The following is a 13,862-nucleotide window of genomic DNA, read 5'->3' as shown; positions in this document are numbered from 1 at the left end:
GTACACCATATGCAATTAAATGATTGAACTTTATGAATCTTAATCTGAATATAGGGTTAGTAATGAAAATTTTTAAAAAGGGCCCAATTCAAGGAAAAGTCAAAAGTTCACGTTGGAGCTCACTCAGTAGTCATTCTTCCACCATCGGTCTCCTCAGAGTGTCGCCAAACTTCGGACCCTCAGATCCCAGTCCACTCTGTTCGGTGGTCTACCAGCCCTCTCCACACACGTCTTCCCTCTTCATCTCTCCTTGACAAAAGACCGCGAGAAAATATCCTTCCAGATACACGAGACAAAGCAACGATCTTTGACTGGCTAACGTGCATAACACAGTCCTGTTATCTCCAGCTGTAACCCAAACATTGCTGCTATAGAGAAACTGTTACCTCAGCAGTAAACATTACAAAGAAGCCATTACATTAGCAGTGAATCCTTACAGCATGTTACATAAATAAAATAAAAATAATAATAAATAAGTATATCAATTATGGTATACGTATATTGAATAGATTAAAAATGTGCAAAAAAACAGAAATAGTGTATATTAAAAAAGTGAGGTAGTGTCCAAGGGTTAGGAATGCAGTGAGCGTCTTGATAAGATGCAGAGCAGGTTTAATAGTCTAATTCCAGAAATGAAGGACTTCAATGTTGAGGATTAGATCAGCGAGCAGAAATAGTTGAGAAATAATTTCTTCTGAACTGTTAAGATAATGAGAAGTCTAGACAGAGAGAAATTCTTCCCTACTGGACATAAATGTAAGTTGATTGGTGAAGGAACTCGGGGCAAACTGAAGCTATAACAAGCAGGGCACTGTTGGAAAAGGTTCTGGGAGCAGATGCAATCATGACTTTCAAAGAGGAATTATGCTTATGTTGATAGAAAATGCAAGGTTACTGGGGAAAAAATTGGGAGAGTACAAGTAATTGGTTGCTCTTGGCAGAGCTAGTATGATCTTGATGGTCCAAATGGCTGCCTCTTGAGTTGCAATAAGGAAATGAGTTGACTCTGTTTTTAGAGATGTTGCCTTATTGCTTTTAGGATAATTTCCAGCCTAAGAGAATACTAATCTACCATGCTGTGATGTAACCAGACAGGATACTATTTATGGTGTACCTATAATTGGTTGGGATCTTCAGGGACGTGGTGAATTCTCTTACCTTTCTGTGAATGTAGAGGTGTTGAAGCTCCTTTTGGTCATACCATCCACATGGCTGGACCAGGACAAATTGTCAGTGGTATTTACATGCAGGAATCTGAAATACATTCATTGTGCTTTGACTCCATTGTTGCCCACAGCCTCAGACTTGGTGGTACTGCAGTTCATGCTGCTGACTCACAATTAACAGGTTTGATAATGACCTCAGATTCAAAATACATTTATTGTCAAAGTACGTATACAGAATACGTACTTTGGCAACAGTTGTGTAGGGACAGGGTTCGTATTCTGGAGATGGAAAGAACAACTAGAAGACAGCAGAACAGAGCCAGGAGAAATGCAGCCATGGTTGCCATCACTACCACCACTACTACATATACATGTCCCACCTGCAGTAGAGCTTGTGGGTCCAGGATAGGACTGTATAGTCATCAAAGATCTCACCATTAAAGGAGTGGACGTTGTCATTGGATTCCGATGGACAACCGAAGAGAGATACAGAATACAACTCTGAGATTAGTGCTCCTGCAGACGGTCATGAAACAAAAAAAACTTCTCAGGAAAACATCAAACACCCAACGTGTGAAAAAAGAACAAGTTGCCCAAATGGCTTTTGACTGATGGATTCAAATGAATTGAGGAGCTATTTGAGACCACTAATGCAAAAGGGAAGCACATTCAATAACCTTTACCATTCATATAAGATCATTAAACTTGTGTCACTGAATCCTAGTCTGGCAAAATGCCACATTTTACAGCAAGACTGACGGCCACGAAATAGAAGGTGCTGTAGCAGTACGGCTGCCAAACTGGTCAAATGACAGGAACACGGAGTCGTAGTGAAAGGTTGCTGATCAAACCTCCCGTTTGATGGAGTATGGAGTATGGCGAGTATGGTTGTTTGGACTGCTGCTCTTTTTGACAGTTGTCAAGATTCGGGTAAGGTCATATAGAACACAATTTTCATATTTGTAGCTGACACAAAACTTGAAGGGGTACTGAACTGTGAAGAACGTGGTGGTAAATTTCCAGAGATATTCAGGTGCTTGTCTAACGGTGGCAGTTGAAATTTAATGTTGAGAAACGGGAAGCAATGCATTTTTTGACAGAAGGAAAAAACTGAGACAAGTAAACTAAATTCATAATTCTCCAAGTATTTAAGAAAAATTCAGTCAGTTGATTTATGCACTTCATTGAGAGTGACAAAAAAGACACTTAAAAAAAACTATTGGATCTTGAGCTTTATAAATAGAAGCAAAGTGTACAAGAGTAAAGAAGTAATGGTGAAGCATTATGAAACAGTCACAATTGTAGTATTGCGTACAATTCTGGGAGCTATGATGTAGGAAAGATTAAAGCTTTAGAAAGAGATTTGCTAAAATGATTGAGGCTTTATTTAAAACCACCAAATACTTTATTAATAACACTTTAATGGCTGCTTCATGCTTCGTATCTATGGACTCACTTTTGTTCTGAATGCTGTTGTTTGCACCATTTGTTTTTTTTTGCTCTCTGCACATTGGGTTTTGGTCTTTTTTTTGTAATGGATTCTTTGGGGTTTCTTGTTTTATGGCTGTCTGTAAGGAGATGAATCTCAAGGTGGCATAATGTATACATAGTTTGTTACTTCAATAATAAATGTACTTTGAACTTTAAATGGTTAAATTGGAGAAACTGCTATTATGCTCCCTTGAGATACAAGAAACCTGAAGAGTACAGAGTGTCAAAACTTGTATTCGTTGATGGAAAGTTTAAGGACTAGGAAGCATAAAATGAAGATGACCTTCAATAAAGGCAAAATCAAAGGGAACAATTTTGTTTCTCTAATTTTGCGGCGAGTAATTAGTCGGGAGTGTCAGCGATAGACTCAATTTTAGCATTCAGAAGGAACTGGACAGGAAGCTGAAAGGAAAGAATTTGTAACAATCATTCACAGCAGAATGTTGTACCTTTTTCCTCTGGAGTTTGGAGAGATATTCAAATCTAAACATGATGACTTTTCTCTTTGGTAGAAAACAATTGTCTTCAGTCTTGCGCTCAAGTTTTCCATTTGTTTTATTTCCCCAGTTTCTGTCCTCCATCTCAATACATCTTTCACACAGTTGTGATATTGCCTCTTTATCACTTGAATTTAGCCTTTTCCATTTTATTCAATTGCAGCTCATTGAACCTTTTCTGATCTTTTCTTTGTCTTTATTAACACCGAATTTTATTCTTGTGGTTTCCCCCACTTGATAACATTTTTCCTATAAATGCTTTTTCTTGGACTATTAATTGGCTCTTGTTCTTTCTTTTGTTTGCATAGTTCTTATTTGTCTAGCCCTCCTTCCATCTATACCCGCCAGTGCTCTGACACTCCAACCCTCATCCCAGCATGGAGTAGATGCTTCCGGCCCTTCGGACTGTCCGTTCCAGCAATCCCCCCATTTAATCTGAGCCTAATCACAGACAGACAATTTACAATGACCAGTTAACCTACCAACTGGTAGGTCTTGGGACTGTGGGAGAAAAGCGGAACACCCAAGGAAAACCATGCAGTCATGGGGAGAGCATACTAACTCCGTACATGAGTTTATATTTTAGTATTGTGTTTCTGGAAAACTTGTTATATATAAATTACTGAGAAAAGTCTACCCAACTGTTGGAATTTGTTAAATCCTTGCACCCTTTTGAGTGGAGCTGGCATGGCTCCACTTTCATATAAAGTGTATTTATGCTACCTTAAACTTAGTGGGCTCACAGTTTTCACAGTCCAGCCTTGCATTCTGTTTTATCTGAGACAATATCCTCAAAGAAAATGCTGGTAGCTTATTCATTATGTACTTTTGCTGTCAGCTAGAATTTGCCACATTACGCAGTTCGTAAAGTAACCTCAGGATTCCAGAAACCGAAAAGAAGAGTATATTAAAGGGACTGATTCTTGCTTCAGACATATCTTTGAAGAATTGGATAAATGTCAGATGACAGCTCACAGACATCTTGTATTCGGTGCTGAGTCTCCGATGGTGAAGTAGGTGTTAATCAGAAAACAAGGCTTTGTTATTAATATGTTCAAAAGCCCCAAGAAGTAATATTTCACCTCCAGGCAAATAAAAACATGAAATATGCTCTCGTTTTCCACATACTTGTGTAGCTACTTTGTCAGCCCCAGCAAGCATTAACAATCTGATTTAATCGTGATTTACGGAAATAAAAAAACACATTGGAGATCACAGGCAACCGATAACAGTCTTTAGAAACCCCTTGTAATGTAAAGCACTGAATGTTTTCATTATGCCAGTTTGTCTTTGAAAATTATTTTCCTGAGAGATATTTTTACCCGGAATTAAAACATGCCTTGTTATTATAATAGCTGTTGCAAATTTTTGACTAGGACAGAAAATCGACTAAGCATTGCTCAACTCTGATTTTAATGTAACGGTGCTCTGCTGTTCATTAGTGCTGTCTCCTTTTCAACCGTAGCATCTGTTAATATACACGGATCACATCAGTACATTACCTGATAGCATATTTGTCTATTTCAATCAAATATTTAAACATTATAACATACACACAAATGGTGTATATATTTCATTTTTCTATTTTTCCTGAATCACCTGACAAACACCTTTGAAACAATGCCTTGGTCTCCAAGATATGAGTAATATTTCCACTCTGATCTTAAGCTGTATTGATGGATGTAATTTAAAAAAAACAGAAACTTATATTTTCAGCAGATCAAGTGGCTTGTGTGGGGAGAGAAATAAAGCCAATATTTCAGGCTGCTAATTCTTCAGTAGAATTATTAGATTATATTTAGGAACTGTGTTTCGCCCCCTTGGCCAAAGGCAATGTAGTCATTTATATTGTAGTCCAATTGAGATCAGTTAACAAATTTGGACAACATGGAAACTGCCCTAATAGTGATTAGTGTAACGTTATTATAGCGCCAGCTACTGGGATTCAATTCCACTACTGTCTGTAAGGAGATTGTATGTTCTCCCTGTGACCGTGTGGGTTTCCTCCAAGTGCTGCAGTGTCCTTCCACATTCCAAAGATGTACACAGTAATAGGTTAATGGGTGTAATTGAGAGGCATGGGCTAGGTGGGCCAGAAGGACCTGTTGTGTCACTGTATATCCATATAAATAAAAATATAGAGACTGAATACAGATTTCCCTGCCATTATGGAACTGGGTATTACAGTATGTAGCACATTTATCAGTCACTTGAGCATTATACAGGACATATAATGAGTTTATGCTTATTTATAATATTTTTAAAATAATTCTGAAATGTTCCTTGAACATTTTTTTTTGTTTTCTTGTACTGTCTAGTTTTTTTGTACTGTGTCATGTAACACCATGGTCCTGAAAAACATTGTCTCATTTTTACTATGCACTGTACCAGCAGTTATGGTCGAAATGACAATAAAAGTTAACTTGACTTGACTTGAATGCTGATGTCAAAGTATAACATAAAGTATCTGATTGCCCAGCCAATGAAGAAAGATTTTTTTATACCTTCCTTTGAGTTATGAGAAAGTATATTAAGATAATTGACACAGCATTATTTTTTTTTTAACAGGACACTGCTGAGGGAGTCAATTTAATTGACGCTCTAATGATTTTGAAATCTAAAGATTTTGTAACTGATGGCCAAGTAATGAGGGAGGTTCAAGTATATGCTGGTTCCCTTTTGATACTGTTAAATGTCATGGAAGTCCCACTTATTTGAGATAATGTGCAGAATTAAGTTAAATTTGAACAATTAAACAATCCTAATGGGTGAGTGATGGCTCCACAATATCACAAACAGAACTGGCATAGTTTAGTAGGTGTGGGCTGAATTTTAGCAGGCGGTTCTGAAATGAACCAGTTCGTGCCCTGGGAAGTCTCGGATGCCCACGCAAATTTCGTTAAGATCTGAGATATTCTGAAGTCCAGCATGTTCCATGTCTGCTCCATTACTGTGCTCCCCATTGAACTTGATGATGGAGAAGTGACTCCTAGGAGAGAGAGTCTAGATACACCAGACACCTGGCCTTCGATTTTTGAGTCAGGAAGGGATGGGATAGGAATGGCTAATGGGGCTGTTTACCTTATAGAAAAGGTTAAGTGCCTTACTGATCTCAATTTGTTCTGTTTTTCTCTATTTAATTGTTTTAGTTATTTCTTGGTGTTTATATGCTTTAATTTTTAAAAATGTATTATTTTGTTTTAATTATGCAAGTCAATTGGCATTATGTCTGGGTGGCAGGCAAAGTCCAGAAGGTGGTTGAGTTCAGGTCAGTAGGATAAGAGTCAAGGGCCAGCTTGTATGGCTATGGTATAGTCAGATTCATTAGATGGTGAGACTGAGCAGTGGGTTAGTTGACGATAATTGAATGTTGAATACTGTCATTGGAATGAGTAAGATGATTAGGAGGTGGGTGAAGGGAAGATGGGATTGTGGGACCAGAAAATAGGCTTAGGCCCTTGATTATTGTGAGATGGAACCATGTGGTGGGCTTTATTCAGGATATCCTGAGCACTCAGTGGATTAAACCCAGGGTGACTGGGCATCAGGCCAGATCCTGCTTGCAAGTTTCCTCAATCCCGACTATTTGTTAACAGTTGGATATTGGTCAGTGAAGTTTATTTCAGGGGAAAAAAATGGCAATTTGTAATTTTGAGTAGAGGGGGCAAGGTGATGGTTGACACAAAGTGGCCTACAACTGAAATCCACATTTGGTGCAGTAGCTACAGATTTTAATAAAACTGAAATCCATTAAATTAGCATAAATATTAATATTTGATGCACCCCTTGCATTGGCTCCCTCAGCTTCAAATAAGTGGTTAAGCTGTTTATTTTAATTGAGATCATGCTCCTATTTAAACTGAGGTGAGAGTATTGGAATTGGTTTATTGTGTGTTTACCAAGGTACAGTGGAAAGCTTACTTGCTTTACTGTTTTAAGCATTCATAGAATAACATGAAGTCAAGGCACATACTCATCGATTCAGAAACAGCTTCTAGCCTTCTGCCATCAGGTTTCTAAATAGCCCAAAAACCCGTGAACGCGACCTCACTTTCCCTCTCTTTTGGCACGATTTAGTTACTAATATATTCTTAATGTAATTGGTAGGGATTTTTATGTATTCCACTGAACTGCTGGAGCAAAACAAAACATTTCATGAAATATGTCAGTGGTAATAAATCTGATTTTGAACTTGATTGTTCGGAATATCCAGACTGAAAGAGTGTGCCTCTTGTAGCAGGTGCCCTATGTAACAGGAGTTATTTTATCTTTTTTTCAGATGGTATTCACAGTGTTACGGCCCAGTGTACACTGCGGGTTACGATCATCACTGATGAAATGCTCAGCAACAGTATTACGTTACGCCTGGAGAATATGTCCCAAGATAAGTTCTTGTCTCCTCTTCTCTCTCTCTTTGTCGAAGGAGTGGCAACTGTTTTAGCTGCAATGAAAGAGGACATCGTTATCTTCAACATACAAAATGATACAGATGTAAAAGCCACTATCCTGAACGTTAGTCTCTCTGTGTTGTTGCCCGGTGGAACCCACAACCAGTTTTTCTCCTCGGAAGATCTGCAAGAGCAAATCTACCTTAACCGAACCCTTTTGACAGCCATCTCCACACAAACAGTGCTACCGTTCGATGATAATATTTGCCTCCGGGAACCTTGTGAGAACTACATGAAGTGCGTGTCTGTGTTGAAATTTGATAGCTCTGCTCCATTCATCACCTCAGACACCATCTTATTTCGACCCATCCATCCAATAAATGGCTTGAGATGCAGGTGCCCTGCAGGATTCACTGGAGACTACTGTGAAACAGAAATTGATCTTTGTTACTCAAATCCTTGTGGAAACCATGGCATTTGTCGAAGTAGGGAAGGAGGGTTTACGTGTGAGTGCCATGAAGACTACACAGGTGAGTTTTGGCTCATTTGTTTCTCAGTCCCCATTACAACAGTATGCGAAAGCAAATTCTGTTGCACTTTCATATTATTCTGAAATGAAGTTTGTATTTTACTCAAGCAAAGTGGAAAGCATTAAGAAGCCAGAATTTATTAACTATTTTTAATTCTCTTGAGAATGTGGTGGTGATTTAGCTGCTTGATTTGTATAGTCCTTGTGTTGAAGTTCCCTCTCATTGAGCACTACAACACAGTAACAGGCCCTTCGGCCCACCTAGTCCATGCTGAACTATTGTTCTGCCCATTGACCTGCATTTAGACCATGCCTCTTCATACTCTTCCCATCCAAACTTGTCTTTGATGTTGAGTACTATGGGGAAAGGGTCTTCAAAGACTTGGAATCAGCAAAGATATGAAATGTGTTCCAAATCATGATGCTGTGTGATTAGGAATCTATTGTTCTGGTCCTCCTTGGGATAGTCAGTAATTTTGGAGTTGCTGCTGAGGTGAACTTTGTAAGATGCTGCTGTGTACTTTGCGGATGGTGTGCATAGCAACGGGTAATCATTGTTAGAGCCTGGGGGTTCCCAACCTGCGGTCCGTGGACCCCTTGCTTAATAGCGTTTGTCCACGGCAAGAAAAAGGTTGGGAACCCCTGATATAGCCTCAAATACTCAATGGTAAGATGTTGCACAGTATCTATTGAGGGAAAGAGAATAGAGTTGCTCTGAGTGCTATGTGAGGTCATTCTTACCCTCAGCCATTAGGCTCTATAATGGGTCAACCTGTAGTCAAGGAAGTGGTGACCCCCTCCTGTTAGATTGTTTAAGATATCTTATTTTTATTCTGTGAACTTGTAATGCAACTGTAACACTGTAATTTCCTTTGGGAGCGATAAAGTATCTATCTATCTATATATTTAGATAACAAAAAAAGATTCTTATGGAACTTAACCACTCGATTGGACTGTTTAGTCAGAAGCTGTATTTCAGTTTGACATATCCAAAGCAGTCTTGTATTGTACATACTGTGTCTCGTTATTAACTAATATTTCATTTGTGTTCATATAAGTTTCTTACCAATACCCTTGCAGTGCAAACACAAGCTTCACCCCCTTACTAATCAGTGTGGGTCATATACAGCTCTGGTTCAATTCTGAACTAAGAACCACAGTTTATATTGAAAATTAACTTGGTATATTACCCATTAAATATAATGGCTACTGTTAGCCTAATTGGTAAATATAATTTTCCATCAAATTATTTAATTTAGTAAGATAGTTTGTGTTAATTATTGGTAAATTGCCTTGTTCAAAACACAGATATGAAGTGGCTAAATGGAAAATACCATTGTGTCCATTTATTTGTAATGGCACACCTCATCTAAGGTGAATAATTAGCACAAAGACAGCATTCTCAAGCTATAGGGAATTGAAGGAAAGCAGAATAATAAAAAAGATCAGCAGTGATTTCCTGATGACCATGGCTGCTTGGGTCATAAGTCCTTTTTCTGCTCCTACTTAAAGGTGGGTGTATACTAAGTACATATGAAGGTGCAGTACATATGAGATTATTTGCAGTCAATGTACCCTTTCACCGCCAGCAGACAGTTAATGAACAAAGGGTAAAAAAAACGCTGTGCTTTATTTATCTCTATTTCTGTTTACCGGTATTGTAAAGTATTGACTTATTGATTTCTTCCTTTGCTAATCTCGCAGTACATTCAGGTAGGAAGAATAGTGAGATCACCTATTATCTGAAAGGTGTAAGAACAAAGGGACTTTAGGGTGTAAAATCAACCATTAATTGAAGTTGTGTGACACATTAGCAAGGCCATAAAGAAAAGCATGTAATTTGCTTTGAAGGGATTGAATTTAAAATTGAGAAAACTTGCGCAAGGTTTGTAGCAAACTTTGCTTGGATCACACTTATAGTACTCCATATATTTCTCTTTGCCCTAATACTTCAAGCATATAGAGGCATTGAATGAAGATTTACAAGGATGATATCAGAAATGGAAGTATATGATTGGAGTGGATCACCTTTGAGGACAGATCTAATAGTTAATTATGAACATATTAACATTATGATGGGTTTTGATAGAATAGTTGGAGAGAACTTTTCCACTTGTGAGGAAGTGAATGCTAGTGGCCACCAAGAGATCCAATGAAGAATTCAGAAGTGATTTATTTATGCAGTGAGAGGTGAGAATGTGGAACTTGTCATTACAGATAAACAGAGAAAACAAAATTAATAGAGGTTGGACAAACAACTAATTTAGAAAGGAAACGAGCGTTAAACTGACAGTTGATGATAAAAGGAAAGGTGTTTGAGAGAGCAATAAACATCAGTGAAAATTGTTATCTGTGCCACATTTATCCTGTGTAAACTTCATTCACAGGCACTTTCTGACATCCAGTATATTACCCAAGTAGATATTAGGACCTTAATTGGCTTTTGTATGTAGGGGACTTTACAGTCAAATAAAATATTATCTTCGCATAACAATGATGGCTTTCTGCAGAGGTCTCTCATCTGGGATGGAAAGACTGCCAAATGATTTCCTCCACTCCTGCTCCTGATCATTTGTGACTTGTCTTGGTTAAAATCAGCCCAACTGCTTGGGGATATTCTGCTCCTAAAGCTGGACGAGAATGAAAAAAAAATGAGTTATCTATAGTTTATTGCTTAATAACTAAATAATCTTGCACGTATGCTAGCATCTACACCTTCCAGACTCTGGAATGTGGTTTCAAAAGCCCCCGGGTGAGATATAAATCAGCAACTGCTTTATTTGCTGCTACTTTCTGAATGAACAGAAAGCTGTTCTTACAGCGGGACTTGCATAATTTACATTGTTCTCCCTAAACATCCAAGCAGTGAATATGATCACCTTGTTCCGTGGTTAAGACACATCTCATTTTACAAAGTAGAATTTCTGAACCGGTGAGTCACCATCCCTCTGATACATACGGAATATGCCATCACTTTCTTCATGGACTTAGAAGTAGCCCAACTAATCATTTTAGCTTGTATATCATCCAAGCACACATAAGAAATCTTAATATAACTTTATTTTTGTGTCTCAGAGTTACTTTTACTGTGTTTATTGTCCACTGGAACAACGAGAAACCATCCTCAGCAACAATGTCTGTTTTAAAGCAATATATTTCCAGGTTACGTAGACAAAAAAAAACCCCTCGGAACAATATAGACAAGAGAAAATCTGCAGATGCTGGAAATCCAAGCAACACACAAAATGTTGGAGGAGCTCAGCAGGCCAGGCAGAATCAATGGAAAAGAGTACTGTCAAGCTTTGGGCCGAAACCCTTCAGCAGGACTAGGGAAAAAATGATAAGTGGATATTAAAGGTGGGAGGAAGGGCACAATATAGATTCAAGATTCAAAATAGATTCGATGTATTTTGATTGATACTGAGACATGTTAGAATTCTTATTTTTAAATATCTACCTACGTTCCTGGCTTGATGCTGGGAGCTTAGATCAGGCAAATGTCCATTATTTAGGTCATTAACATGGCCGACATATGCTGTCCAGTGGTGTAGTGGCATCAGTACCAGACTTAGAGGCGAGCGGTCCCGGGCTTGAATCAATTTGGCTCCTTGCACTCTTCCCAATGCTGCTATGTTGAGTGTTGAGCTAGCAACCCGGCCTTGTAAAAAAAAAACAGGCAAGAATGTGCTAAAGAAACGGCAAAGTTGCAGCCTGATGCGCCACAGGGCGTGGTGAGGAATAGCATAACATGGCTGACCTCGTTGCAAGGACAAGCTCCATTGCAGCTGATTTTTTAAAACAAGCCTAGCTTGCTGACCCGAGTGTCAAACTCTGTAGATTAGATTGTACAGAAAATCCCGATGTCAGTAATGAAACTTAGCTTGGATAACTTCCAAGGTTATGTCATCATTTAGTTGGAAGCCTGGCATTAAAGACTTCACTTCATAGTAATGGCCTCAAACAATTTCTTGTCATTTGTAGTTATGTGAATAGCTTATTATTCATGAAGGATCTTGTTTTAATCCCAGAAAGAATCTTTGAGTGAAAATTGTGAAATGAAATATTTAGGTATGTTACCTATCTTAACACATACCCCATACACTTTACTTTGTTTTATACTGCGTGATTTATTTGAAGTGAAAAAGTGCATTTACTAGATGAATGAATAAAACACACCAGATTTCAGAAAGAAAGGCAGGAAAGGTTAACCTTGGGTTGATCTGTCCTGGAGCAGAATGGTTGATATCTCTACAAGGTCTCTGTTAACTGAATATTCAACAGAATTTTTAAAAAAATGTCTTCAAATGTATTTGTCCTGAGTAAAAAGTTCCAAGAAAATTTATTATCAAACTGCCCTGAAGTTCATTTTCTTGTGGGTACTCACAGTAAATAGAAAGAAACAGAACAGAGTCAATGAAAAACCACAGACAGCAGAGTCAGCCAAAAGGCAACAAACTGTACAAATTCAAAAAGGAAAAGAAAGCAATAAATATAAAGAACACACATTGTCGAGTCCATAGGTTGTGGACTAAGTTCAGTATTGGGGTGATTGAAGCTATCCCCTTTGGTTCAAGAGCTTGATAGCTGAGGAGTAATAAACTCTTCCTGAATTTGGAACAGCGATAAATTGAGATTCTCCAAGTGAGCAGCATTTTAATGCCCAGGGCGGATTATTTTAATTTAAAATTTTTCTTCTAATGTTAAAATAACAGTAAGCAGAAATTTAAGATTATGGTAATTTAATTTCTGTATTTAAAATATCGAATTTTTTTACTGCAAGTCTGGAATTTTGGTCTTTAAGTTTCTATGAACGTTCTGAGTCTCACTCCAAACAACTTTAGCCTTCAGTAGTGATAATTGATTACACATCCATTTGGCACAAGACCCAATTTTCCAGTGAAGTCAACAGAAGCAGTTTATTAGCATTTTTTTCATTCCAACAGAGGAAGCCTTTTGGCCCATTGAGTTAGTGCCCTCTCCCAGAGTGTACCCCTCAGTTTCTTGCAAACTTTTCTCCCTCACAACCTCTTCTCCTAGCAACTGTCTCCCCCTCTGTACCCCCTCTATACCCCCATACTCCCCTCTATACCTCTGCCTCTATACCCCCATCAATCCCTCCCTCCCCCTCCTCCGCTTTCTTTCTCACCCTTCTTCCCCCCCTTCCACCCCCCTGCCCCTTGAGCAAATACTCTCTGAGCCATTTTGACATTCACAAGAGTCTTGATGGTTGCACAGACGTTAGCCTCATAGGCTGAATGTTTTGGGTCATCCAGAGGTGTGGGTCTCGTGTGCGTGTGTGTGTACGTTATAGCTCTTCCTATCAAAGCGTGCAAAAAAGACATTGTACTCATCTGGGAGTAATGGATTGTTGCCGCTTCTGCTTCCCTATCTAATCTTGTAGGAAGTTATGTTGTTTAAACCCTGCCACAGTCGATGACCGTACATTTGTGATTTGAGTTTAGTCCAAGCCGGTCTCCTTGTGCTTGCGATGGCCATCCAGAGGTTATTCTGGGACTTGTATGACTCTGGTTTTCCAGCCCTAAACACTGCAGACTTAGCACTTGCCAGATTTCAAATCTCTTGGTACTAATACTGATGAATTATCAGGCCTGCCACACCTCCTTTGCTACAACCATGATTTAAAAGGTTAATTTCTTCTTTCATCTTAAAATCACTCCTTGCCTAGAAATTCAGACATGTGTTTGCCCAAATTCTGCTTACGTTCCTGGTATCTTCTCACAATTTCTCAGAAAAGGATGGTATTCCACCCACTATGCTGACTGTCGGGATG

General features: G+C 38.6%; 1 protein-coding gene across 5 annotated transcripts in view; it reads left to right on the top strand.

Moving 5' to 3' along the window:
- The window catches only part of celsr2 (cadherin, EGF LAG seven-pass G-type receptor 2), a 314,788-nt gene that overhangs the window by 89,173 nt on the left and 211,753 nt on the right, over positions 1-13,862 (top strand). For all 5 annotated transcript variants that reach the window (XM_073030493.1, XM_073030495.1, XM_073030494.1 and 2 more), the window contains exon 2: positions 7,434-8,072. In XM_073030493.1, the coding sequence (XP_072886594.1) occupies positions 7,434-8,072 (639 nt within the window). The remainder of the gene's footprint in view (positions 1-7,433; positions 8,073-13,862) is intronic.

This window comes from Hemitrygon akajei, chromosome 27, assembly GCF_048418815.1.
Source record: "Hemitrygon akajei chromosome 27, sHemAka1.3, whole genome shotgun sequence".
In the NCBI taxonomy this organism is placed as follows: domain Eukaryota; kingdom Metazoa; phylum Chordata; class Chondrichthyes; order Myliobatiformes; family Dasyatidae; genus Hemitrygon; species Hemitrygon akajei.
The sequence above is the reverse complement of the archived record's forward strand: the minus strand, read 5'-3'. Positions and strand labels throughout refer to the sequence as shown.